Below are 26,478 nucleotides of genomic sequence, written 5' to 3' on the forward strand. Positions count from 1 at the left end.
TTCTGTAGATGCTATATTGATGTCAAACATGTGATGGCATTGCTTGTGTTGAAGCAATACAGAGAACACATTAAGTTGACTTCTTCATTCCTTGAGCGACGCGAGTGATCATCACTGCTTCACATTCGATGATCAATTGTACCTCACAATCGAGAAGCTAGTGAATGTATGTCTCTTAGGGTCGCACAGAACTGTACGAACCCCATTTGTGGCGTATAAGCCGGCGCCCCCCCGCAAGTGCTTCCCTCCATGCTAACGTCGCAGCTGTTGTTTTGCGCTTTCCTTCTCTGCGCTACAGCTGTGCAAGGTACCCCTCGCTGCGTCTACTCGGCGACACACCAACGTCGAATAAGCTCGGTTCACGTGCTACAGTACCTGAGCGACTGTATAGAATGGCTATCTGCGATAATATAGTGATGCAGGCTGAGGCATTTCTTCGTTATGCCTCTCACTTTCTGTATAGAGTGGCAGCATAATCGGCGTCGCCCCCCCCCCCCCCCCCCGCCCCCCTAGTCACTACCTTTTGACCGTACAGTTACTGGGGACGGCTCCGTTTTTACTCGGCGACACACACGACGACGATATCCCAGTAAACTTCGCTTCAAACAGCCCGAAACTGTACAATTCACGAGTAGTGAAAGGCTCCGGATTAACTAACGACCTGGAGTTCTTTAACCTACACCAAAGGCACGGTATACTAGGTTTTTTTTTTTTCCACTTCGCCCGCATCGCTATGCGGTTGCGGCAGCCGGGAATCGCGCCCGCGACCTCATGCTCATCAGCGCAACGCCATAGCCACCGAGCCGTCGCGGCCAGTTTGCACGTGATGGAATATAGGCTTGAACCACAGCGTTGTTTCTGCAGCTGTTGCACGCCCACTGCAGCATAATCGACAAACACTAGAGCTGCCGACCGCGGATAGCCACACCCGCTCACAGTAGCCCATTTCATCTCGTCCTAAATCCTTGGACAACAGACTAGACCGAAAGATCCACGAAAAAAAGGATCACTGCAGGCGCTCTTTTGCCTCTTCATTCGTCGAATGCCCTTGTTTTTCTCGCCATAAACAATGCACCAGCTAGCCCAGCTACGAGCCCCTTTTTAATCGGGAAGCAACGATGTGGCTTCTGTCAGCCGTTGCGTGACTCTCACAGCGTAGCCCTTGGTGTGACGCAGAGCGACTATATAGCACAGGCTCCACGGCCGTTTTGACTGTAATTTCGACATGACACGCGGCATCAATAGGCGCGATCGTTGGTGCGTATATATTCATCACGTTGGTCTGAACATCGCTAAGAGAAATCGCCATTCGCAGCTCAGTTGTCCAGCAGGCCATTATTTCCCAGCGTTGACGACTTGGACTACGTGTGATGCGCGCTCGCGCACGATTTAGAGCCTCAAGAATGTGTGTTGAAGAAAACACTTGAAAAATACTGCTTTACAAGCGCCTTCAGGTGCACGATAATATTTGCTTGTCTTACAGATCTGCTTCTAATGTTTCCGAGGTACATAATTAAGACCATGCAAATTACTTCCGAGTTCGCGTGCTTGTCTCATGCGCGTGTTTCTTTTTCTTTGTATTTCCTTTTACACACCTGGAGTAGCATGGCCAGCTTTAAGCTATGTGATCATTTTCAGCTATCCTTTACCTTGCCTCACTCTCACACGCAAAGACACACATATTTAATAAGTACGCAATATGTCCCTGTTGAATAAAGGTTAAACTACAACTGCTAGCCGGCAAGAATCAAACCGTGTTTATGTACGCGCATATATAACCTTGCCCTGGGATTGTTAGCTAGCGCCATTCACGGTCATTCGCGCGAAACCTCGATTAGCAATCATTCATTCATGAATCACCGCATCTAGCGCTCACCGACGTGTACCAAGTCCTTAGGAAAACGTTCCATTTTAGTATAACAATTCTGAAGGTTTTTTTTTTGTTGTTGTTGTTCAGGTCTTCCGTAGAATGTCAATGGCAGACCAGTTGAGGGAAAACTTTTGAAGTGCGCATTCAAAATTTATTTCACAGCGAGTCTGGCAACAGGATCCTGATGCTGAATACCACTTGTCCAGATCGATGTTCGTTTTGAACGAAGCAGGTCTTCGTGTCCCAGCAGCGTAGCCAGGACCTCGAAAACTGTGTGCGATGAGCAGCCGCGCTACCTCTACGCAGACATCATTACGAGGATGCATCGAATGCTGTGCTACGAGCGTTTGCGCTGCGCCATCTATGTGTCGTCACCTGTGAGCCGTGAAAGAAAGAAGACATACGTAAATGTTCGCGCCATGTTGTAAAGGAATGAACACAAAAACTTTCGTGCATTATACGCAGGTGCCTGCGGCCCTCGGCAATAGGAACACGCGTGCCGTTGTGCTGAGACAGCGGAGCATTAGCGATTGCTTGGTTCCTGTCACGTTTGTATCAGAGCCAGGCTCGCCACTATAACGTGCAGACGAGGCGGTATACACGGCTATAAATAATTGGCTGATAAGGCTTTATGCTCCAAACTGTCATATTAGAAGAGCCTTGGAAAAGTGTTTGACCAACCCCGGTTCACTAAAAAGTGTGCATCGAAATTTCAGTAGAAACACGCTTTTTTGTTGTTGTTGTTAACATTCCCCTATAGCGTCGCAGTGCGTTTGCCAAGCCCAGGAAGCTACCTAGCAAAATATCGCCAGAGCCACCGAGCAAACGCGGCGTTGCATGGCTAAATTAAGATGTGCGTCTCGGAGAGGTTTTGTCTGCTTGACGCGGTATAAATTGCAAGTGGCTGTATACAGCTTGTCATACGTTACGCATTACCTTTCCTTTCTTTGTTTCTTTCTCTCTATTTTGCGGGTGAGAGAGAAAACTAATACCGCACGTGACATTGGGGACTGCTTCACGAAGGATTAATTTGCTAGCCAAGGTTCCGACATTTGTCCAGTTCATTGTCGCCGTTCATTCACAAGCGGTTCTCTGCTCTCTGTTACACGCGACGAAACCCGCGTCTCCTTTCCTCTCTGTCTATGGCTAGGCACTTTAGGCGGCAGATAAAAGCGAACCTAATTCTAAAGCTGCTTCTGAAGGGAGATACACAGGACTGCGTGCCAGAGTAATTCTCTCCATTCGGTCTACTAAGTTCGATGCCGGGACGCCGAGCCTAATTTCTCTTACGTAAGCACAGTCCAATTCCATCATTTGTAGTTATGTGCGCATGTTGTTCAATATGTGTGTCATACTTAACGTTGCGCGTTTTGTTTGTGTACGCGCGTTATGTCACCTATGTATTTTCCTCAGCTGTTCGCCTGTTCATCTTGAACCACATCGCGACCTCGCGTACGTGTCGGGGATCAGTCTAGCGTGTGGTGCGATTTATTCTTGCCTTTTTTTCTCTCTGTGATCCTATGTGTCCATGGGTCTGTGTCCTATGTGTCCATGGAAGAGAGAGAGATAATGAAATGTCCAGCTTGACTCGGAAAGAGCATCCACTTATTACTCTACGCTGCGCAAGTAATAAAGAACGATACAAAGGTGGCAAGAGGTGCGTAAGGATGCAACATCTCATTCTGGACCATTGTCGCGAGTTATGATAGAAGCGTAAAAAAAATGGAATGGAGAGACGAGCGTGTTCTTCATAAACTAGTGAATTCTGCGCTCGCCATAAGATTCTAATAATTGCAGAATTTCCGAAAATCACAGTACCTCGAGGCAAGTATCTGCGACCGTTTATAAACTCGGCGTTCACTAGCACGCGTGCGCGCAACTAATGCCCTTGCTTTCGCCTTCTTTCTCCCTCTTTTTGTTTCCATATCCTTTCTGCTCTAGGGCAGGGTAGCAAACCGAACGTGCGTCTGGCTAACCACTCTGCCCGTCCTTTCTCTCTCTCTCTCTCTCTCTCTGTCTCTCTCTCATTATGAAAATCTATACGTGCACAGTTCGGGACGTGGTTATTACACCACTGTGTGGGCTCAAACGAGTCGCAGCCGGCTATATGCGTGCTGCCGCGTCCACGCTGCCACTGTGGACCCTGCAGGGATGGGATTCCCGGTCTGATGTTTTAATAGTGATTGCTCCAAATCAAGCCATAACAAATGGTCTGTCAACTCACTGCCATCCAGAGAGCTTATGGTAGATGGCACTTCATTATTAATAATCTTTTGCGTTTATTTTGACTCTGTGAAGTGAGCACCATCCAACACTTTTTTTACACCGCCGACCATGATGCAGGGAAACACACGAATGGGGGCACAGGAGAACAAGGCGCGCGTGTGTATGTTCTTGAAAGGGAAGATTGTCCCTTTCGTAAATATCCATGGATGGTGGTATTCCACTTTCATGGGTCTTCCTTCATAAATTTTTCTTGTGGATTTTCGCAGAAACGATATGCGTATGTTCTGCTTTGCTGGCAGCTAACGGACCCCCATCTTGTTCTTTTTCTATCTCTCCTCCTTACCCCCAAAACCCGAGCAGGAAGTATGCTCCCCCCGCTCCTGCACAGGCTACTGTTTAAGATGAGCCTATTCCACGACATCAAACTCAAGCGACGGAAAGTGGACTCGCGCGGCAGCAGCGATGGAGAGAACAACGGTGATGTGAACACGTCGTCGCCTGAGCCGCCGCCGCCACCGCCGCCGCCGCCGCTGCAACAGCAGCAGCAGCAACAGCAGCAGCAGCAGCAGCAGCAGCAGTCACCGGCTCAGCAGCAACAGCCACTGTCGCAGCCGTTGCAGCAGCAGCAACAGCAGTCACCGGCTCAGCAGCAACAACCACTGTCGCAGCCGTTGCAGCAGCAGCAACAGCAACAGCAGCAGCAGCAACAGCAACAGCAACAGCAGCAGCAGCAGCAGTCGCAGCAACAGCAGTCACAGCAGTCGCAGCAGCACCAGCCGCAACAGCCACAGTCACAACAGCCAGCGGCGGCATCGTCATCTTCAGGGCCCTGTGCATCATCGTCCAGCGGTGCCGCAACCCCAGGACCTCCAGCGCGACGGACGGACGAGTCGCCGCCTCCCCAGGGCTCTGGCCGGCTAGCGGCTCCGGCTGACTCGGACGACGAGGAGCGGCGCGCGGGACCCGCAGCCAGTGCCTGGACTCCAGACTCGAGCGCCTTCAACCGGCCCAAGGAGGACGAAGGCCTGCCCGTTGTGCGGCGCATGTACAGGCCTGCCCCGCAGGTGGTCAGCTGGCCGGCGGGCACACCGTCAGCCACCGAGGTGGGCCGTGAGGGCTACGCACCGCCGTTCCCGGCTGCCGCCTTCCAGCGGTCGCCCATTTTCTACCGGCGTGCCTCCACGTCGGCCGCCGGCTCCGAGGAAGAGGCGAGCTGGCGCCGGGACGAAAACCCGGAGCCAGCAGCGTCGTGGGTCGACAAGTTGCCGGACTCGCAGGCGCTGAACCTGTGCGTAGCCGCTGGCGTGACGCCGTCCACGTCACGGGGAGGCGCCGAAGACGAGGACGACCAGCCCATGGTGTGCATGATCTGCGAGGACAAGGCGACGGGTCTGCACTACGGCATCATTACCTGCGAAGGGTGAGCGAACTCTGCGACATGCCGACAGAGGCGTTGCTTTCATGCAAAAGAAGGATGCACGCTGAAGTGCCGCGACCAAGAAACACCTCTCGTGCTTGCGTTTCCTTGTTGCGCATCTTCAGCGTGGATCTCCATGAGTTACTCGATCCCGCAGATTATGCCTTAAAAATTAACTTCTGTGGTTTTATATCCCAAAGCCACGATTTGATCATGAGGCACGCCATAGTGAGGGGCTGTGGATTAATTTTTACCACCTGGGGTTCTTTAACGTGCACCGAACGCACGGTACACGGGCGCTTTTGCATTTCGCCCCCATCGAAATGCACGCCATAGTGAGGGACTCCGTATTCATTTTTACTACCAGGGGTTCTTTAACGTGCACCGAATGCACGGTACCACAGGTGTCTTTGCATGTCGCCGCCATCGAAATGCGGCCGCCACGGCCAGGATTCGATCCCGCGTTCACGGGTACAATGCCATAGCCACTACGCCACCCCTGTGGGTACACTATGCCTTATATCGGAACAGTGAAGATGACAGCCAGTCCACTACCGCGACAGGGCAACGTAGTATAGAGTCTTTCGCTTATAGCGAAGCACTCGCTTACTACTCATTATCGCTGTAGCCACGCAGCTAGCAGTTCAGTGTGCATGAGAGTGCAGATCGTGATCGTTAGACAAAATGCATGCTCTCCTGCAAGAAGCCGGTCTCCGCTTAGCGGTCGCCGCTGGCGGGCTTTTCGTCGTTGCCGCTCTCCTCGCATGGTGGCTCTCCCCTGGCTTTTTCCTAAGGTGCAAGGGATTCTTCAAGCGGACCGTGCAGAACAAGCGTGTGTACACGTGTGTGGCGGACGGCAACTGCGAGATAACCAAGGCCCAGAGGAACCGGTGCCAGTATTGCCGCTTCCAGAAGTGCCTACGACAGGGCATGGTTCTCGCAGGTACGTACCCTTGTCTCTCCTTCGCACGGCTGCGCACACAGACGAAAGCGCAGCAGCGACGTGAAATGTACAGAATAGCTCCAATAAAGCGCTCGCAAGCTAACTGCTACGGTATACACTTGACAGTGATATGAGCACATTTTCGTCTCTCCAAGAGAGAGAGAACAATAAAGAAAACGCAGGAATGTCTATCAGACACGTGCGGTCTGCAACCCAGCCCGGAACGAATGAAATAGAAGGAGGGAAAGAAACAACAATCACACGAACACGTGACAGCGCACAGCCCTATACCATAGCTGTAACCGAGGCTTGTCGACTTTGTAAACTGTAGCACTTCGCAGAAAAACAGATTGGACACTAAAAGAGAAGACACAAGGGGACGACACAGCGAACCTTTGATATATAAGCGCGCGTGCAGTCTCCGTATGTCTCGTACAACGACAGCAGCGCCACCTGCTGCAAAGCAAAAGTGTGCACTTCTCGTCTACTCCGAAACTATACACTCGGGGGTGCCATACATCGTATACTGTCAAATTTCGTAGCATTCAATTACTCCGCGTCTTCTTGCTTGCGCCAATTACGGGGATGAACCCATGCTTTGAGCCAATGTGAGATGGCGAATTATTACAGGGGCGGAACGTACAGAGCAGCGTCTTGAAGGCAGGCGAGGAAAGGGACCTAGTACTGCATTGAACTGTAAAGCTTTCGATATCCCATTGTGATTTTCTCAGAGTGCACTGTTTTTATTTCTTCTCTATTTTCTGCTTCTCTCTCTCTCTCTTTGTGCAGCAAATGACCACCTTCGCTACATCACTCGTCCTATTTCGCTTACTTTGTTTACTTGTTTGTTTCTGTTGTTCTTCAATCGTCGGGATGACAAATTTGACAGAACCCATCTCACTATGGCTGTCGACGGTAATGCGTTTAGCTTTCAATCAATATGGCGACTAACATATTGCCACCGTCGAAAAGAGTTACGTATGAGGCGTGTACTGCTGCAACGCTCCTCTTTCGTGCTGCCTAAAGAACACTCGGCGTCATCTAGCGTCGTAATCTAGCGCTAACGAACTTTCGTTAGTAAGACGCAGATAGGTAATACGTCCCTGTTTGCTGCTGCGCGGTACTGTGGCACCGCCTGGAATGCACCCGGTAAACGGCGGCTGTTGCGTCGGAGATTTCAGTCCGCACCTCAGCTTCTTATTCCGTCTTTTCTTTTTTGTTTGTTTTTGCGTGATTAGGACATATGACACACTCTTAAGATGTTTCTTGAAAAAATGACATAAACCAGTGCAAACGCAGAGTTCAACTTACCATCGCAAGTACAATTTTCTGTGGTTAGACACCTCGGAGGCACATTTGGCACACAAGAGGCTTCAAGATCAAGTGGAAACACAGTAGTTTTCTTTTGAAGTAAAAACGCCCTTGCATAAACAAATGGTGGGCTAAAACCTTTTAAAGGCGAAAACATTCAACCTGAGTAGCAGCACTACTGTGAAACCGCGCCAGTCAGCACCCCTATAGCATTCAAAGAGCGCGTCGAGGGTGTCTTCTTGGAAGTTAACACTCCAAAATATGGATCTCGCAGATGATGACTTACAGATGTCTGCGTTTCATGAGGCCGGGAAACCGATAGTTCACTCATCCGAAGGCATGTCTGAGGCACGGAGCAAATAGGCGCGACTAGAAGAGAAAGGGGAGTCAGTAATTGAATGTTACAGCGAACGAATCACGAACGCGAAGAGGCATAAATTAAGCAGCCTTGGCGTACACGCCTGCCCCTTCCCTTGTATGAAGGTGTGAGCTAGAAGTGACATGCCAGGGGGGGGTATATATGTGTACGTAGCTGCTTCTCACCAGCGAACTGGTGTTACAGTATCACAGTACCCCGAAGCGTGCCCCGGCTGATTAAAGCAAGAAGCGACCTTAACGTGTTGGCTTTCAGTAATAGTTTTGAATGATACTGAGATACAATTTAAATACACCACTGAGGGTCGTGTGTATAATAAAATGCGACATTAACGCCGCGAGCTCCACGGAAGTTCGCCGCGTGCGATTGCGTCAAGTGCGGAACACCGTTTCCGTCACGTGCCCCCCCCCTCCCCCGCAACACACAGACACACGTTCCCGCAGAAAGAGGGAGGAGGGGTGCGTCGTCGCTACAGAGGGCTGCCGGTGCATCGAAGTGGCGGCGGCGTCGGCCGTGGAAACGTCGAGAAATCCGGCTGCAGGAAACACTCGGAGCGCGCGTATAAATAGAGCCGCCGAACCGTTCACAAACCGAACGCGACCGTTGTACAGGAAGCGCTGCAGAATGGGGGCGCGACCAGATGACGGTCACGTCTTAATTGCATCGCTTCCCGAGAAGGAAGAGGCCCTCAGCCCCGGCGGGCCTCCTGCGGGAGGAACAGAGACCGCCAGCAACAGCAGCAAGCAGAGCGGGAGTTGCGCCGGCGTGGCCCGGTCGCGCATGCGTGGCAGAGGAGAACGTCTGATCCGGGAACGACGCGTGCCGCAGGAACGATTTCTTGCCCCGAGACAAGGCTCTGAGCGCACACCCGATACGGCGGTAGACGGAGACACCCCCTCCACGGCACAGACACACACGCTTTCCTGTTCTTTCCATACCTACATCACAATTGTGCCAAAGTCGGAAGTCGAAACCGACGTCAGCCAAACGACCGGAGAGGCGAATAAACGAGAGCGCTCGCTCACCCCACAACGGTGGCTATGAAACCGCTTCCCTCGACGCGATACTGTCACGCGGGCGCGACAGCCAGCCTTGTTGCCTTGCCTCACTGCATCGAACGACGGTAGTTGACGTCATCGATACGCGTGACAACACCACGACGTGAAAACAACGCTGGCGGAAAGCGAGCCCACTCACAAATTTTCTCTCATCACACTCGCTTTTCGTTGGTCAATTGGCGCGCGCTGGAAAGAGTACTTCCGCTGCCTATAGTCATTCCACTAGTCATTACTTCAGAGCTCGGCCTCAGAGCAACGATCGGGAGCCTGAGCGTGCGGGTTATGCACTTACCTCACTGAATGTGAAGCGTCTCTCTCTCTCTCTCTCTACACACACACACACACACACACACACACACACACACACACACACACACACACACACACACACACACACACACACACACACACACACACACATATATATATATATATATATATATATATATATATATATATATATATATATATATATATATATATATATATATCGATGCACCAACACGCATCGAATTAATGCTAGCCAAACTAACGAAGTGTTGTTTCAAGCTAAAGATAAGAAAGTCACACTAGAAGCAGATTTGCTTATAGGGAGCTCCCAAATTGAAATTGTAGAAGCAATAAAAACGCTTGGTGGTCTTCTTCGAGAACCATATGACGTGGAACACCCATTACGATTTCCTGGCTGGAAAACTGTCCCAAGTTGTTGGCGCAGTGTACTGCCTTAAATATCTTCCACGCAACATAACAATACTAATTTGCAATGATTTAATCTTAAGTAATTTAGGTTACTGCTGCCTAGTAAGGGCACGGCCTCCAACACTAATATACATTGTCTCTCTATCTTGCAGAAAAAAATAATACGCTTGATATGTAATAAGCCTTACGATGCCCTTACTCAGCCACTGTTTAAAACAATTAATCTATTTAGAAATCAGAATCTCTGTCAGCACCGTTTGGCACTGACGTATCGCAAGGAACTCAAGTACGAAGTTAACGGTATCCTAAATATAGCTCGTCTACATAAACATGTTGCAGCCTATGACACAAGGGCACCTGAACAATGGAACATTCCGCATTCGAGAACGAATTACGGTCAGCAAATGCTCCGACATACACTTCCCACTTTAATAAACTACCTCGCCTTACAAAATATAAGTGTCCTGTCCCTACGGAGCTTGCAAAACTACTTCCAATCAGAGTAATTTCGTTTTTGTTTTTTTGCGTTTATGCATGCGCTATGCTGTGTATGACTTCTTTTTCTGAGTATGTAGTGTACTGAACATAGTGCTATGTTTAGTTTTTTCTTTGTTAGCGTTTTTTTGTTTTTTTTCCCTAAAATTGTTTTAAGCTAATCTGTCATGCTCATGTTTTAAATTTATTATTTTCCTTGTGCACACAAACTACTTCTTTTTGTAATTATTAAAATGTATTCCCTATTGTATAGCTACGTTTTTGTAAGTTGATGTCTACCCTCTTGTGTAATCACATGTGAGCGCTCGCTGTCTCCTGTTGCCTTTCATGGGTTTTTTGGGCTGGTCAAGTTGCCTGCCCGAAACTGTCTACCCAGAACCTCACCATATAGAACTAGTTTTATGGGAAATAAAGACATTCAATATAAGCGACGCAGTCAGCGAAAGGATAGCGAAAACATGATCATTAACTAGAACGGAGCTGCAATAATTAGACATACGACAGTCGCTGAGGACTGGAAATTCAAATTTGAAGTTTTTTCTTTATTGCGCTTTTCGATACAGCGACCTTTAATTGTTTTCATTTAACATACTAATATTAAAAATTACAGCATTGATGACATTCTTATGGTTTCAAAATAATTATGTCTCGTGAAGTAATCAGATCGCCTGAAAGGCGAAGCATCGATTGCGATAGCAAATTAGTAGACAGCTATACGAAGCAAGGATAGTCCATTTATCGGCTGTATAAACTTGTAAACATTCGCTCACTAACTAAATTAACAAGCACGGTGTCACGCGCGCACAGGTAAACTTGAATACATCTTACTCTGATGACCGCGGAAACTCGCTGTCAAAACTCCGGCGCGAGGAGGCGCGGCAGCAGCAGCGAGCGAAGTGGTCTTCGTGCTGCGTCTCGCTTCAACGCTAAGTGGCGGAAACACAGCGCATACAAAGTTACCAGCACTCGGCGTATTTTGTACACATCGTAGATCGCTCTGAAGACGAGATCCGCACGACCGCGCACTTTGTCCACATCGCAGATCGCTTTCAAGAAATGGGCGCCCGCGCGCGTGTTGTACGCAGCAGCCACCGGAGTAAAAAACCCCTCCCCGGTCCCTGCCCTCCTCCTGGTGCATCGCGCGCGACGGAAGACGGCGCGTTTCCTCCCCTCTTTCCTCTTTTGCGTGCGCGAGATTGAGCCGCGATCGCCAGCTGACCCTCGCACGCACAGGATACGGCGCACGGCGACGGTGTTATCGGCCTTGGACTTTATGCGGAACATCACGGCAATGCCGACGACAAAAAGGCGCCTGGAATGTCCATATAATTGCAATAATTAAAATGCGGCCAATAGTCGTAGAGTCACCGTCATAGAAAGATGGCGGAGATTTGAAGAGGCCGAAGGAAATCATGAGCGAACGTAACAGCTCTACGGTACGTTCCTTGCTGCCGTGCAAATAAACATTTAGCTCAGGTGTTCACGACAGCATTGGCTTGTGTCTAGTGCGCTTTACTTGCGACGTCTGAAGAAGTGTTACGGCGTAACTTGCAGTGAAGCAGTGAAGATATTTCGGCAAGACTCCACTGATTCAGCACTTTTCGAGGGGTGGTGCCTTAACCGCATACGCCCTTAGTTCATAACTTTATTTATTTATTTGTGCGCTGGTGTACGCGTATGCGTATGAGTGCGTGTAGTGAAAGTTGCGTCTTCCGTCGGACGAGCGTGCTGAACAGCTAAATGTTATGCGGTGGCGGAATTACTTTTCTTTAGATTACTTCTTTTATCTAACTGAAGTGGAAAAGGCCAAACCGATCATAGTAGGTATACACTCTTCACGGAAGAGCGTGTCTACATCCTCCGAATCATGCCGGATGTAAGCGCTGCACGACAGCATAGTGACTTTGCGCACTTACCATTTACAGAACGTGCAAAGCAAGAGCAGAGCGTGCTCAAAGGCACTCATAAATGTGGAACAAAAACTGAGCTGTCTAATTTGTAAATACCACTTTCATTCCCCCCTTCTTCTTCGGATTCATCGTACACAAGCCGAGAGCTGAATTCGCTAGTCATAACGTATAGATAGATGGGGCGACGGCTTGAGATGGCTTTAAGTTTTCTTTTATTTTGTTTTGTTTGTTTGTTTGTTTTTTTACATGAGAAGAGTAGGAAGCTGACGGCATATGGCGCGGTGTGCGCGCACTGCTTACTTCGCAAGTGTCATTTAGGGAAAAAGGTGGAATGCTCAGGATCTCTCGCGTTCAACAAGCTTCGAGGAACAGATACATTTTCATCGGGCGTGTGATATGCGGAAGGCGTCGCAATACAGAGAAGACTCGCTCAGTTTGGGTGTTTGCGTTTTTTGCGACAAATAAGTCTTAATTTACGCGCTTCTCGAAGCGATGTACGAGTTGCTCGGTAAGAAATAAATTTTCGAAAAGAGCAAAAAATGTTGGCGTTCTCTTCGGTCTTTTCTCGTAGTTCGCGGTGGAGATCGAGTTTATTTTGACGCAGAAGGTGGAATAGATTTCAGTATATCGAGAAGCACTTGGGGCACTTATTTTTACGCGCTCTTGTTTCTGCCGCTTGTCACAAGAAAATTTCTCTTTCAATAAAACACGCGATCCTGCCTTGCGAGCCTCACGAGCCTGAGATTAATCCTGAATTTCGCCAGCTTGACAGGAGCGCAAAATGCGAGAGCTAATTGCTTCGAGCGAGCGATAGGCGGTGAACGCACTTGATGAGTTGGCAACGCGACCTCAATTAAGTGCCGAGGAAAGTTGATCAAACAAACGAGTTTTTCTTATTGGTGTGTGTGTGTGTGTGTTGTGTGTATGTTGAAGGCCTAGCGCGATCGCCATCCGGCAAGATTGGCGCGCGGAGCCTGTTTTTTAGTGTGCGTAATCTTGGAGGCGCCTACGGCAAGAACCGTACACTCCAAAATAAAGATAAACTAATTAGTGAGGAAACTAACGAGAAAGTGGCATGGGCTAGAAAATTAATTATTCCCCTTGAAGGCTACAAAACCTCAAAGCAGAATAATTAAAGCAGTAGATTACCGATAACGACTTCATGTGTACTTTGTACTGGGCGAGTCCAGTGCTCTGGCCACCGGCTTTCCGTCCAATTATGCACTTTCGTGAACCGGTGCTCCAAACTCGTTGGCACTCGTCACCTAACAGACGAATAAAGCGAGCGAGACGACACTTTCTACATCAGCGGCACCAATAGACGAGTACGTGCGGCCGTGCGAACTGGTGAATTTTCCGTCTACATGCAGCGCCGCCCGAAAGTAAAGGCTCTCTCGCAAGCATTTAGCATGTTGTTTATTTCCCCCTCCCCCTCCCTCTCTTTTTTTTTTCGCTTGTGCTTCTCAATCACGCTGGAATTCATCTGTCGTTGTGCACTGACTTCACTGCGTTTTGAAGGCTGCCCGCATGAGCTAGAGTAATTAAATCGATTAAACGCCGAACGTTGGATATCTAAGAGCGAAAGATGAATATTTGCAGGCCCACGTTGCCAAGTTAAGACTAAGCTGCTACGAGCGCCACAACAGAAAGAAAGGGGGGAGAAAGGGAGAGGAGGTGACATATTCAGTTTGTATTGAAGTCTCTCCCCATCGGCGCACGTTCGATTGGTCGTTCCGGAGAAGCCTGGCAGTGCTACGAAAGTCGTGAAAAGAAATTATCAACCTGTATTAAAGGAATAATATTGGGCAATATGAAGACGTTTTCACCACACGTTTCGCTGCGTCAGACTCGTCGTACCTGCGTATAGCTATGAATTAGCACGTGGTGCAAGACCTGTAAGGTATTAGTTGAATTTCTGCTGCGTAATAATCCTTTATAGTGGTATGCTATGCTACGGATCCATGAGTACTTAGTCAAGTTTTATTATGTTCAATGTGTGTATTAACATTTCGTTATGCGCAAACCGCAAACTGCGAAACCGACTGGATTTTTGTGTGTGTGTGTGTGTGTGTGCAGTGATTACGGCTGCTTTTTGCCTTGCCTAGTTTCTTGGGGCAATGTATCTATAACTGAGCTGCTTCCGCGGAACAGTTTTGCGCTCGTTTCAGCAATTTTTGTTTGTTTTTGTTTCACCTGTATGGCGAGGGAAAAGGCCGAACAAAGCGAAGTGAAGCACGTCTAGCAGCGATTATTTGTCCGTTACTGAGTCCGCTTATTGGGCGCACTGAGACACAGTCATTGCTTTCCTATGACGATCTTTGCGCAGCGTCCCCTGAGCGCTCTGAAATCGAGAACCGAATACGGGCCCACCTTTGTCGCAGCTACCGAGGTACACAATTTTGAGACGATGATGTTGTGAAATGAACTGACTGACAGTCTCTCTCTCTCTCTCTCTCTCTCTCTCTCGGGAAGTCCATAGAATGGACAAAAAAAAAAGATTAATACGATTTCTCGTTTGGGCACAGCCTATGCCGTCAGGTTTCCTTCTCTACGATGAAGACAGATTAGCGGAAGCGCTGTGAATCCGTCATCGGCGCCAGAGTAAATAAATATTCCGCAACGTGAGGAGGACCCCGTGAGTGTCGCTTATAACGAATACTGTCGAGCAAATGCAGGAAATCGGAAAGGGACAAACAGCATCGACTTAAACGTTGCGCACATTTTTGTTTCAGCTGTTCGAGAAGACCGAATGCCTGGTGGAAGAAATTCAGGGGCGGTGTACAACCTATACAAGGTGAGTTGGCTCTGGTTCAACCGGCTCTACTCCTCGGCATTTTCTTGTTTAAATGTAAGCGCTCAAGCAGACTCATTGGCAGTTGCACACACAAAAAAAACAAACTATTAGCGCAATCGCTCTCACCGTGAAGTGGAGCATCCCCCGAAAGTAATATAAAGTTAAACAAGCAAACAGAAATAGAAGAAACATCAAAACAAGAACTGCTATCCGTTAAGGATATTACGGTGTATTCCCTCCGGCGATTCCCGGAGCTTAGGCAACCTCAGTGGATTCGCCGATGCGAATATACCATGCTAACAATCGCATATTGAATGCGTAGGCAATACGTCAATGAAGACTGCTATCATGTATTCTTGGCCGGCGCTTTAGAAGAAAAAAACACCTCCCACATTACAAAGCATACGAAGATTCCTTTACATTAACTGCACACGCGAACTTGTTCTTCTGGAAGGGAAATAAGTTGTCGGGCACATATTGTGCTAGAATCGCCGCAACAATGGCACGCTTTTCATTTCCTTTTCTTGTTTAACAAACCAATTCAGGTTTTATACTGACGAGCTTGTGCTACGATAGAATGACGAATATTCATAGAGCTGTAAAATTAAAAAACGATGTCAGCCGGTTAACCTTGATATCAGAACGCCCCAAGATTGAAATTATTTCTCTCACGGTATACAGCAATCAAAATATGTCCAGATGTAACCAGCTAATAATTGCTTGAATATTGCAAAAGAAACAAACAAATATAGCAGGGTCTATTAACACCTAACCTTACGAATACACGTAACAAACACCAAGCCAGCATCACTACTGTCAGCACCGAAACCGCCTTGGAGAGAATGGGGCAACAGGTGCCCTGTTGCTCTTCGCTGTGTGTGGTGTCACTTCTCCAGGTGCCCCTTATTAGCCCTCTTCGAACCAACGGGGAGTTCCTTACAAGCTGACTTCGCCACGCACTTACCACTGATGTGGGAAAGCCTTTACGAAGAAAACCGGCATGGAGGTTGTTGGAAAGTCGTGAGTTCCTCCTCTTCGCCGATCAATGCACGCGATGGCCCTGAGAAGAAGAATATTTAAAGTGTGTAAACAGCTCGGCCGAACAAATGACGCCAAGTTGCAGCTAATGTTTGCGCCCTTGCAAAAGCGTAAAAAATTCCTTTCTTTTAAGCTGTACGCAGGCACTTGAGAGTCTTAACGGTGCCGTGGCCAAAATGCCCGCTACCATTGCGACACAAGAATACCACCAGGCTTACAGTCAGGTAACATCTCAGTGCAAAGGCACATGCGCTAGTGCATGCACAAACTAAAGAAAAAAAATAATAAGTCACGGCATATTGGAAATGTGCGCATCAAGAAGTATCGCATCAGTGAGCGAAGTAGTATGGGAAGTTGTATAAAGGCATTATTAAAAGCCACATGTAGACACCATCACGTCACCTTTCGTACACACAAACAAAAGAAAATTCCTTCAATCAATGTTCTCAGAACAGCAGGCTTGGGCGAGCTCGTATGATACGACTTGCAAGGCAGGATCAGATGAGACACAATACAATAAATTGGTGGACGCAGAAAGCACCGAGGGAAACAACAACTGGTGTAGCTTTCGATTATTTTTCTAGTGTTTCTCATGTTTGTGTGCCAATTCCAAACTCAGCAAGCCTAATGATATGCACACTTGTACCGACCACCGCAAGAAAACATACTTAAAGCCAAGGCTGCATTTAATAATAATTACACTCGCTGTTTGCTGCGAGAAAGGCAAGAGGAAAACCGACACAGTTTAAGGAATCGTCGTTACGCAGAAAAAAAAACGAGAATAAAATTCAAGATATGTGGTTATTCCTCCAGGTGTTACACGCGTCATAATTGTCCTTAACATTGAACGCCTTTAGGCTTCAGCCACCATAACGCTGTTCGGATCTAGGCTTGTGAAACGTAGTAACTGCAGCTATCTTTGTTACGGAAGTGTTCCATTAGTTCACAGAACCGGAAGGCTAACGTAGTTGGGGAAGGGCGTGACGCGGTCCAAGTTAGGCAAGAGCAGGCGCCGCGCTCTTCCGGCGGACACTCTTCCGCTCCCCGTGTGACCGGCGCAGGTCAAGTACAAGAAGCACAAGAAGGGCCCCAAGAACGGCCAGCTGATGCTTCGCCAGGAGCCGGCGCCGGGCGTCAAGCCGCCCGCGGCCGCCAAGTCCCCGCCTGCCGAAGCCGCCGCCAAGGGTCCCTCGCCGCTTATGATGCAGGGTCCCAAGGCGCTGCTCGTCTCGGCTGCGTCCGCGGCCGCCACCACGGCGAGCGCGACGACCACGTCGACGAGCAGCACCACGACAACGACGACCACCAACGGCGTCCTGTCGTCGTCACCAAGGTATGCGGTCGCGGCAGCGTCTCGCGCGCGTGGCATAAGCGGCGTCCCTCCGCGCAGGTACCACCAGAGCTCGGACTGGGTCAACGGTGGCATCCTGAAGACGGCGCTGACGAGCCCATCCGAGGTGATGCATCTGCGGCACGCCGTGCTCGAGCAGCAGCCGCGGCCGGAGCGGCGCACGCTGAGCGCTGAGCAGGCGGCGGCCATGATCGAGCAGCTGATCGAGTGCGACGACTTCGAGGATGTGGCGACGCTCAACAACATGCGCGACCTGCTCAACGACTGGGAGGACCTGTCGCGCAAGCTCCGCCAGATCGCCGACAAGATCGTGCACAAGCTGGTGCAGTGGACCAAGCGGCTTCCCTTCTACGCCGAGATCCCGCTGGCCGTGCACACGCAACTGCTGGCGCACAAGTGGCACGAGCTGGTCGTGCTTACCACGGCCGCCTACCAGGCCATCCAGCTGCCGGCGCGCGTCGCCCTCTCGTCTTCGTGTTCGTCGTCGGGCTCGTCCGACGGCGGGCCCCACTCGCCGCCGGCCGACGTGAGTCGTGAGACGGCCGCGGCACTGTGCGAGCTGCAGCGCACGCTGGCCGCGCTCATGGGCCAGCCCGTCACGCTCGTGCAGTTGCCCAGCGAGGCCGTGCCCCTGGTCGACCAGATGACCGGGCTGGCCAGCGAGCTGCGCAAGGCGCGGCTCTGCCTCGAGGAGTACGTCTGCCTCAAGGTGGTCATCATGCTCAGCTACGGTGAGTACAGCCCCGGGTCCGGCCGCCGTCGCTCACGCTCGCATTGGTGCGCAGAGGACCCGAACCATCGGCAGCTCGAGAGCATACAGGAGCGCTACCTGTCGGCGCTGCGGGTGTTCACCGAGCAGCGGTTTCCCAACCAAAGCTCACGCTTCACCGAGCTGCTGGCGCGGTTACCGGACATCCAGGCGGCCGCCGCGTTGCTGCTCCACAGCAAGATGTTCTACGTGCCCTTCCTCCTCAACTCGTCCATCACCAGATAGTCTCGCGGGATGCCCTCCCGCCTGTGTGTGATATCAGAGACTGTGCCCGCCGCCCGATTGCGCGGGGCTCCGACGCCCCGCCGTGCGCGCGAGCGCCCGCGACACCTCGCCGCAACGCACGGCCCACACCGCGTGTCGGGACCACGACGCCGTGGCAGCAAAGCCAGAACCCGGCGCACTGCGTTTCCCTCGTCCGACGCGATCTCCTGGTTTGCCGGGCGTCTACAATCAACCTCGACAAACGACGATTCGGTAGCCATCCTTCTTCAACTAGATGATCAGGTTGTAATTCATCATAGTGATTTGGAAGACTACGCGCACTTTCGGGCATTCTAACGTCTCCAAGACTTCCATGAATCTACTGAAAAGCAAAAATAGCAGGTTTCCTGCAGGCAGTCCGATGTGCTGCGCACAATGGCGTTGAGGCGTGGCGTCCCCGTGTTCTGAGAGATAAATTACGTTACATTCTTTTCGACTCTTTTATAGAACTCCCACCAAGGTAGGTCGCCGGTATTTCACTATTATAGTGCATATAGGCGCAGCCTGAGGATTAGACTGTATTGCCGTAGCATACCAGTGAGCCACGTCCATCTCCTTGTTTGTTTCTTTTTTTAATTCAGAGGAAGAAACTTTTCACCACCGGTTGAATAACAGTGCTGTTTAACAACAGCATGCACACACAAAAAAAGCTCTTTTTGAGTTGTAGCGCGTCAAAAAGGCATTGACTATTTTCCTAAAAGAAAAACCCTTTAAATTATTCAAATCGCTACCTTTTATTTCTCGCACTCTCTCTTTCTCATAGTGGAGCAGGCCGGCAACGACAGAGTTTAAGGTTACATAATGTAGTACGTCGACCTTTTTGTTGGTCTCGCTCGAAACGGTAGCACGTTATTAAGTTGTAAAACAAGCACGCTGTATTCGTTTCTGGCATAAAGGATCCTCTCGCGCAGTTCACGGATATGGACGCCTCAGAGCGTTCACTTCTCAGGCCCCGCCAGCATAATATGCGCCGCCGCCACTGGCTCGACACAACACCAAAAAAGACAGCGATGGACGAGCGCTTGTGTCCGTGTGAAGCTTGGTGAATTATTAGAAGGGATACGATGACGGCGTGGCACATCGCCTTTGTACGACGCCACTTGACTGCCTACGTAAGTCGCTGGGGAAACCTGCGTACATGAAACCTTGGCACGCCGCCCGTCGTAGGCGCGAGCCTTTGTTCAGCGAACTACAGAGTACTGTCGAGTGAAACCTCAGAAATAAACCAAACGAAAGAAAAAAACACGGGCTCATAACTTCCGAAAACTTTAGGCGCATTAATTACCAGCACTCCCTTTCCACGTGGGAGCGGTGTACTTTGGAGCTCGTATAGGTTGCCCTAAGCGAAGCTATACACTGTCAACCAAGAGGTCCCCGCGCGGGTAGCCCGACATCACAGCAGTCACTAAAGGTCAGAGCCAGGCATCTTGTATCATAGCTAATCATTATATATTTGCAGCTCAGCGTGAGAGGCGAGCGCATTTTTTTTTTCGCGTGGCTCCAGCCCCTTCCCCCAAGAAGAAGGTTCTGTTCGCGCGTTCGTGAGCTTCCGTTGCGAGTGGTGTCCCATCCTGCTAGTCTATTTATTTTGAGCACCCGTCTACGAGTCACAATCCGGTACAGCACCCTCATCGACCATCCACGACACGACGGCGACGCTGTCCCTTCGCGAAGTGCCAAACGGCCCGCAGGCACCGGACGGAACACGAGCAGGTATAATCGAAAGACAAGGGACAAAAAGCCGCGCATTCCCGCCGCTCGCAGTCACACAAGTGCGTCGGTCGCCTCAGCCGCGCTCGGTGGGCCGGTCGACTACAGGACCGAGCGGTCCCCGCGCAATCGGGCTCCCGCTGTTCTGCCTGCGACGAGGCTTCGACGACGGGGCGCGTGCCTACGCGAGAGCTGTCCTTCGTACGCATTGTTTTGCCACGCTGCGACGGACGAGACAATGGGCAAAGGATGTGGACAATGGTGACTGTTTCGTAGTCTTCTTCATTGTTTTCTCTTTTTTTTGTCTCATTATTATCGCGTTTTTTTTTACGACGACCAAAAAGAAATGTATAGAGAGGGAGAAGAGAGCGCACAAGACAAGAATGCTTGGACGGATCCTTTCTTTCGCCTTTCTCACTCTACGGAGTGCAACCAGCAACAAGAAATACTGCCGAAATGAACTCTCTGACCACTGCCTTTGTAAGCTTTTTCCGTGTGCATGCCCCAGGTTGTTCCGCCATGGTGTCCTTTCCGATGCCGCTTTTTAGTCCAGCCAGGGCCCGGGTCGGTGCGGCGTCGCGGCGGCGCCAGCCACGCACGCAGCGACGCCAGCAGCGGCGCGTAGTGAACACCCTTCGTGTCCCCCCCCCCCCCCCCCCCTCTGCCAGTACGAGTGGCCCGTGGCCAGCACGTCCGCAGCAACCGCCTCGTGGGCTCGCGTATCAAGCATCACTTCCACAGGACACGCTTTTCAATGGCAGCGACCACGCAGAGCCGAGCTACGTGGGCCGCCGCGGTATACGCAAGTGCAAACTAGGTCCTCCGGGACCTAGTCGGGCGGTCCAACTCGACTATTTGGGACGCGGTATAAATCGACGCTCAGCGACACTGCGGTGAGCAAGGTAGCGGCTGAGTCAGTACAGTAACGCGAGACAGGTCTCGATCGCCATCACTATTTCCAGAACCCAACCGTAAAAAAAGAAGAAATATTATTCAAATAACTGATATAATTTTGAGTGCCGACGGCAAGCGAGAATATAGGCCTATCGGCAGCATCGTCTGCGCCGACTGTCGAGCTGTGGTGCATGTGTAGTACATACTATAGAGCGTTAGCTAAACCCAGTCGTACGAAATTGAGCAAAAAATAAAGTTGAAGACGAAGTCAGCGAACAAGAATAGAAACGCGGTGCCTTTCGAGCGTTGGAAGTCGGTGGAATGACCTAAGCGGGAGCAATAAAAGGACTAAACGCGGCACATCGCAATTACAGTTCGGCTGACAGCATCCCCGACCGACGACGTGTCCCACGCAGTGCACGCAGTATGCGTGCGAGCCGTGCCGACTTCCGGGCTCGCCCCTGTGTGGGTCGGTTTCCACAAACAGGCCGAGCTGTGCACACGCTGTTCGAGCACGCGCCGGCGGTGGACCAGCCTTGGAAAGACGTGTCTTGCGCGATGTTGTTAAGCCTGCAACACCAAACGTTGTTCCGTTGACTGCATGTTGCCGTATACCTTTTTCGGGTGTTGTGTGCATCCTCAGCGGGCGTCTCTTGAGATGTGTGTGTAACGTGGCCCCGGGCGTTTCACTGCTTTTTTTTTTGTCTCTCTTTTTTTTTTTGAAACGGTCGTTTCCTTCCTTCATTTCTTACCCGTATAACCGCCGGCCACGACGGCACCACGCCGAGCGGGCCCTTCTTGGACAAATGTTTGTCCCTGGAAGCTCGCGCCCGCACCGGCGACCCCATTCCTTCTCTGATGCCCTGTTAGGAACTGGGGGACAGCAGTGCGATAGGAAGAAAGGGTAAAAAAGCTAAAAAAAGAGTACAATGCTGTCCTCACTTGTTTTTACACCCGACGTCTGCGCGCCGTTTCGGGTGGGAATTCGTTGGCCAATGTACGCACGCTGTTGGGTGTTTTCTTTCTTTTTTTTTTAATTCCCCGCACCACCCCCATTATTATTGCGTTATTGCGGTCAGATGTCGGCTACCTTGACAGCGATGTTACTTGGGTTGTCCTCCGCTTTTTTTCTATGTGCCCCTATAGTGATTATTATTTTTTTATTCTGTTGTCAAGATACGTTGTTGTAGTTATTGCCGTTACGTGAACGACGTGAAGCGCGCATTGTTGTCGCCGTTTTAAATTTGTGCTTTAAGTGACACGGCTTCTTTTAAATACCTTTTTTGTCTCCTGGTCGTTATTGTTGTTGGTGGCCGTTTGGTGTGAAAACGCAAAGGACGCTCTACTCCCAGTGACCCGCGTTTGTCCTTTCCCTTCTCTTCTCTTCTTCTCACACAGCTCCCTCTTTCCTCCACAATCGTGTACTACACCCACCCTAGTCAAAAGAAAAAAAAATGTTTTTTTACTGCCTTTATCGTCTTCGCCACATTCTTATATATAAATAAATGAATGAATATATATATAAATATATAAGTATATATATGAATATATAGAGAAAGGTCTATGTATACAACAAAACAGAGAACGAGCCAGAGAGAGAGAGAGAGAGAGGAAAAAAACGTGAGAGAGAAATATACGTTTATGAGAAGACTGCTTTTCTACGTAGGAAGGAGGAATGAATGCATGAATGCTGAAGAAGGCAATGGTGGATCGACAAGCCATCCCTGTGTAACTGCACGAGTACACCCCCACACACACGCACACGAAGACACAGAAACACAGAGCGACCAAATCCATCCATGCAACTTTCCCTCTTTTTATTATTATTTTTTTCTTGTTCTGGTCGCTCGGTAGCTTGTTTTCTTTCTCTTTTTTTTCGGGGGTTTCCTCTGCTGCCGCTTTTTTTTAATATATATATTTTTTTACTATTATTCTTTCAGTGCCGACCTGATCCATCTAAGACGTTGATGAGAACGAAAGGTTCCTGAAGGCCCCGTGAAGAGATAGGGACAAAACAAAGAAATATAGTAGACATTGAAAAACGACTAGCGATTAACGGCGACAGTTTTGAAACTCACGGTAACCGCGCAACTCGGGCGACAAAAAAGAAAAAAAAAGACAGCCACAAGACCGCGTGCTGAACGTTTCACTCTTTCCTGCTTCTCTTTTCTGTGTTTTTTTTTCGATATATGAATGTAACTTGTTCATTTGTCTCTTAAGCTCCTAGCCTCCCCCACCCACTTCTATCACTTTTGTGTGTGTGCGTGTGTGTGCGTGTGTGTGCGTGTGCGTTTTCTTAGTGGTATAAAGAGTTAGCGAAATAAACGCCTGGCTTCTGTGACAGCCGCGAGCTATATGTAACATACTATATTAACGCCAGTGCACTACGAGAACAACAAGATAAGGAAGAGAATGTATTCTCCGCGGTTTAAATATGTAAGGAGGGGGGGCGAAAAGGGGAGGGGGGGACTATGCGACACTGCCACGTGATTCGTTCCGCCGTACACCTATTTGTACATAGTCGTGAAGGAAGTATAGATGTCATACTGTGTGCCTCAAGTTTCATTTTGTTTTTCCATTGTTTCTGTTTCTCATCCGTTCTTTTTTTTAAAATTCCCGCCACGTCCTGGTCGCGTTCACCTACGAGAAACGCGCAAAACCACGCGAGGCGCACCACGCTACACCACGTTCTCAGAGAAACATGCGGCGTGTTTAAAATCCACCTCTGAAACCGCAGGCCAGCAACGACGACAATGAGAAAGCAAAAAGAAAAAAAATCCATACGTGCGACCCAAGCTATGCGATTTCTTCTTACTTGAGGAAAGATACAAACGGCCGAGTGCTTCACCGTTTTACAGTGTCGTGCACTCGAACTGGTCCCTCGCTCCGATACACCTGATGATGATGATGATGATGATGATGATGATGATGATGATGATGATGATGATGATGACAACGCTTAGGTGACCGTGACTTAAAGCTTTGTGAGAAAAAAAAATGAAACTTCTTTTTTTTTCGCCTCCGCCGTTTGACGATGAAAACCATTCCCGGTGTTCAAGCATACACGCGGACGGCGACAATGCGCCCGCCACATGACCAAACAACAATAAGACGAGTAAGCGCCGCTTGGGCATTTTCTTCCTTCTTTTTTTTCCGAGTACGCGATGAGTGCAAAGGCAATAGGCTGAGCCCTCCGCGGGTCTCCGCACCAAATAGCAGGATCGAAAACGCGAGACGTGGCACAGGCGCAGATAATACAGACAGAGACGGTGCCGCGCTGGCTATTTTTTTTTTTTTCACGTTGAGAAGTACAGGGTGCCTCTACGCAGCAGCGCCTAATTTAAGGACAAAGGGTTATCTGTAATGAGTTGGGTTTGGTGGCTCTCGATTTGTGCCACTGGAAGCGGCGTACCTACCGACTCCCACTCTCTCTCGCGCCTACTACTCTTCTTTTCCCCTACTACAAGGTAGCAGACTTTTCTCTGAATGAACAAAAAGAAAGAAAGAAAGAAACAACTAACTACAAGTAAATAAAATTTCGGGGGCTACCGAATAATTTCTACCATTCGGGTTTTCTTTAACGTGCGCCCGAAGCACGGCGCACGAGCTTGTCTTGCATTGCGCCCCACATTGCAATGCAGTCGCCTCAGTCGGGCAACGAACCCGTAACCTCGTGCACGCCAACGCTGTGCCACAGCGGCGGGTTTCATCCGAACGGCTTTATGCCTTTCGACTAAATGGTGTGTGGCATTGAAGTTTCCTGTGTTTCCAAAAATAAATTAAAGAATGGAAGAACAGGAACAGAAAAGGGATGTAGTGAGGCGGAGCAAGCTGAGCTAGAAGCCGGCAACAAAGCTACGCTTGAAAGCGGAACGAAAGGAATACATTGGCGCTTTAGTTTAATCGCGCTCTCTCGCATTAAGCTGATTTCCCGACCCGTAAGTTCGCGACGTTTCTACCGGTATTTTTTTTCTCTCTCTCTCACGGCGCACCTTTGAAATAAATAAAAAGGAAAACACGTGATCGGCCGGCTTAATTTTTTTCTACATATACGTGCGATATTAGTTAAGCGTTGCCTACATACTTTATCGAAATCAAGATAGAGCACTTGGCGTCTGCTATCTCTACTCGCGTGGGCTATGCCCCTTCCGGTAACGCAAACGAAAATTGCAAACTCAAGCCCAAAAGATTTCCCTTCCTTCTGAAATTCGGTACACTAGAAAAAAAAAACACCCTGTATTTCTTGTGTTCTTTCTTCACTCATCTGGCGGATCGCTGCGTTTCTCGTTTTGTACAAAAAATTTCGTTTCTACATTTTCAAAGGAGACGAGCAAAAGATAAAAAAATGTGAAGATATATATAAATATAAATAAATAAATAAATATATATATATATATATATATATATATATATATATATATATATATATATATATATATATATATATATATATATATATATATATATCTTTCTCCTTGTCGTGTACTGTACAGCTGGTGTTTTATACATATACATAAAGATATATATATATATATATATATATATATATATATATATATATATATATATATATATATATATATATATATATATATATATATATATATATACACACACACACATAGTGTAAGAAGGCTTGTGTTTGATAGTTGCGTTGAAGCTTCTTGGCTGTACATTGTTTGTTCATCACTCTTTTTTTTTCGTTTTATCTCAGTAGCATCTCTTTTTTTTCCATTTCTTGCCCACACATTGTTCTTTTCTCCGTTCCTCTTCAAGTTCTTCTGGCTGCCACTCGCGGCCGACACCCCCGATAATGGCGTTGTCGATGAGGAGGAGGAGGAGACGAGAATAAAGAGAATTGTGCACTGAACTTGGCGCGCACTTGGTTTCTGTGACTGGGTCGTCTGTGTCTCTCCTGCTATTTTTCACCCGACTGTTGCGTTCCAAATAAATTATGAAGAGAAGCAGCGCGCGCTTCGTCGTGTCTTGTCGCTCGCCGGCCGTGGGCCCACGTCTGACGCGGCGGTCGCGACAGACAAGCCCCCACCTCTCCCGAATGGCCACTGCGCAGGACACGGACGGGCTACGTATACCGCGACACAGAGGTGAGCGCTTACCCCGGTTTTCTCATCCCCACTTCAGGCTGCGATTAATTTTTTGTGGGAGGAGGAGGAAAGAACTTTATGGTGTGCCCTGCGAGTTGGTGGGGAGGGCCAAAGGCCCCGCCTAGGTGACGGCCAGGAGTTCTTGGGTCCTGGCGGCATCCTCGGCCCGCTGGACGGCCCACAGTTGATCTTCGAGGGCGGGGCTGAGCAGCGCGGCTTCCCAGCGCGTGCGAAGGCTGCTGCTAGAG

General features: G+C 49.3%; 1 protein-coding gene across 11 annotated transcripts in view; it reads left to right on the forward strand.

The window, feature by feature from the left end:
• The window catches only part of LOC135918209 (hormone receptor 4-like), a 197,737-nt gene extending 172,247 nt beyond the window's left edge, over positions 1–25,490 (forward strand). For all 11 annotated transcript variants that reach the window (XM_065451894.2, XM_070539226.1, XM_065451892.2 and 8 more), the window contains 6 exons: positions 4,457–5,516; positions 6,308–6,456; positions 15,038–15,099; positions 17,199–17,470; positions 17,528–18,219; positions 18,274–25,490. In XM_065451894.2, coding sequence (XP_065307966.1) covers positions 4,462–5,516; positions 6,308–6,456; positions 15,038–15,099; positions 17,199–17,470; positions 17,528–18,219; positions 18,274–18,482 — 2,439 coding nt within the window. In that variant the 5' untranslated portion in view covers positions 4,457–4,461 and the 3' untranslated portion in view covers positions 18,483–25,490. The remainder of the gene's footprint in view (positions 1–4,456; positions 5,517–6,307; positions 6,457–15,037; positions 15,100–17,198; positions 17,471–17,527; positions 18,220–18,273) is intronic.
• The last annotated feature ends 988 nt before the right edge of the window (positions 25,491–26,478 follow it).

Source organism: Dermacentor albipictus, chromosome 1, assembly GCF_038994185.2.
Source record: "Dermacentor albipictus isolate Rhodes 1998 colony chromosome 1, USDA_Dalb.pri_finalv2, whole genome shotgun sequence".
Classification (NCBI taxonomy): Eukaryota; Metazoa; Arthropoda; class Arachnida; order Ixodida; family Ixodidae; genus Dermacentor; species Dermacentor albipictus.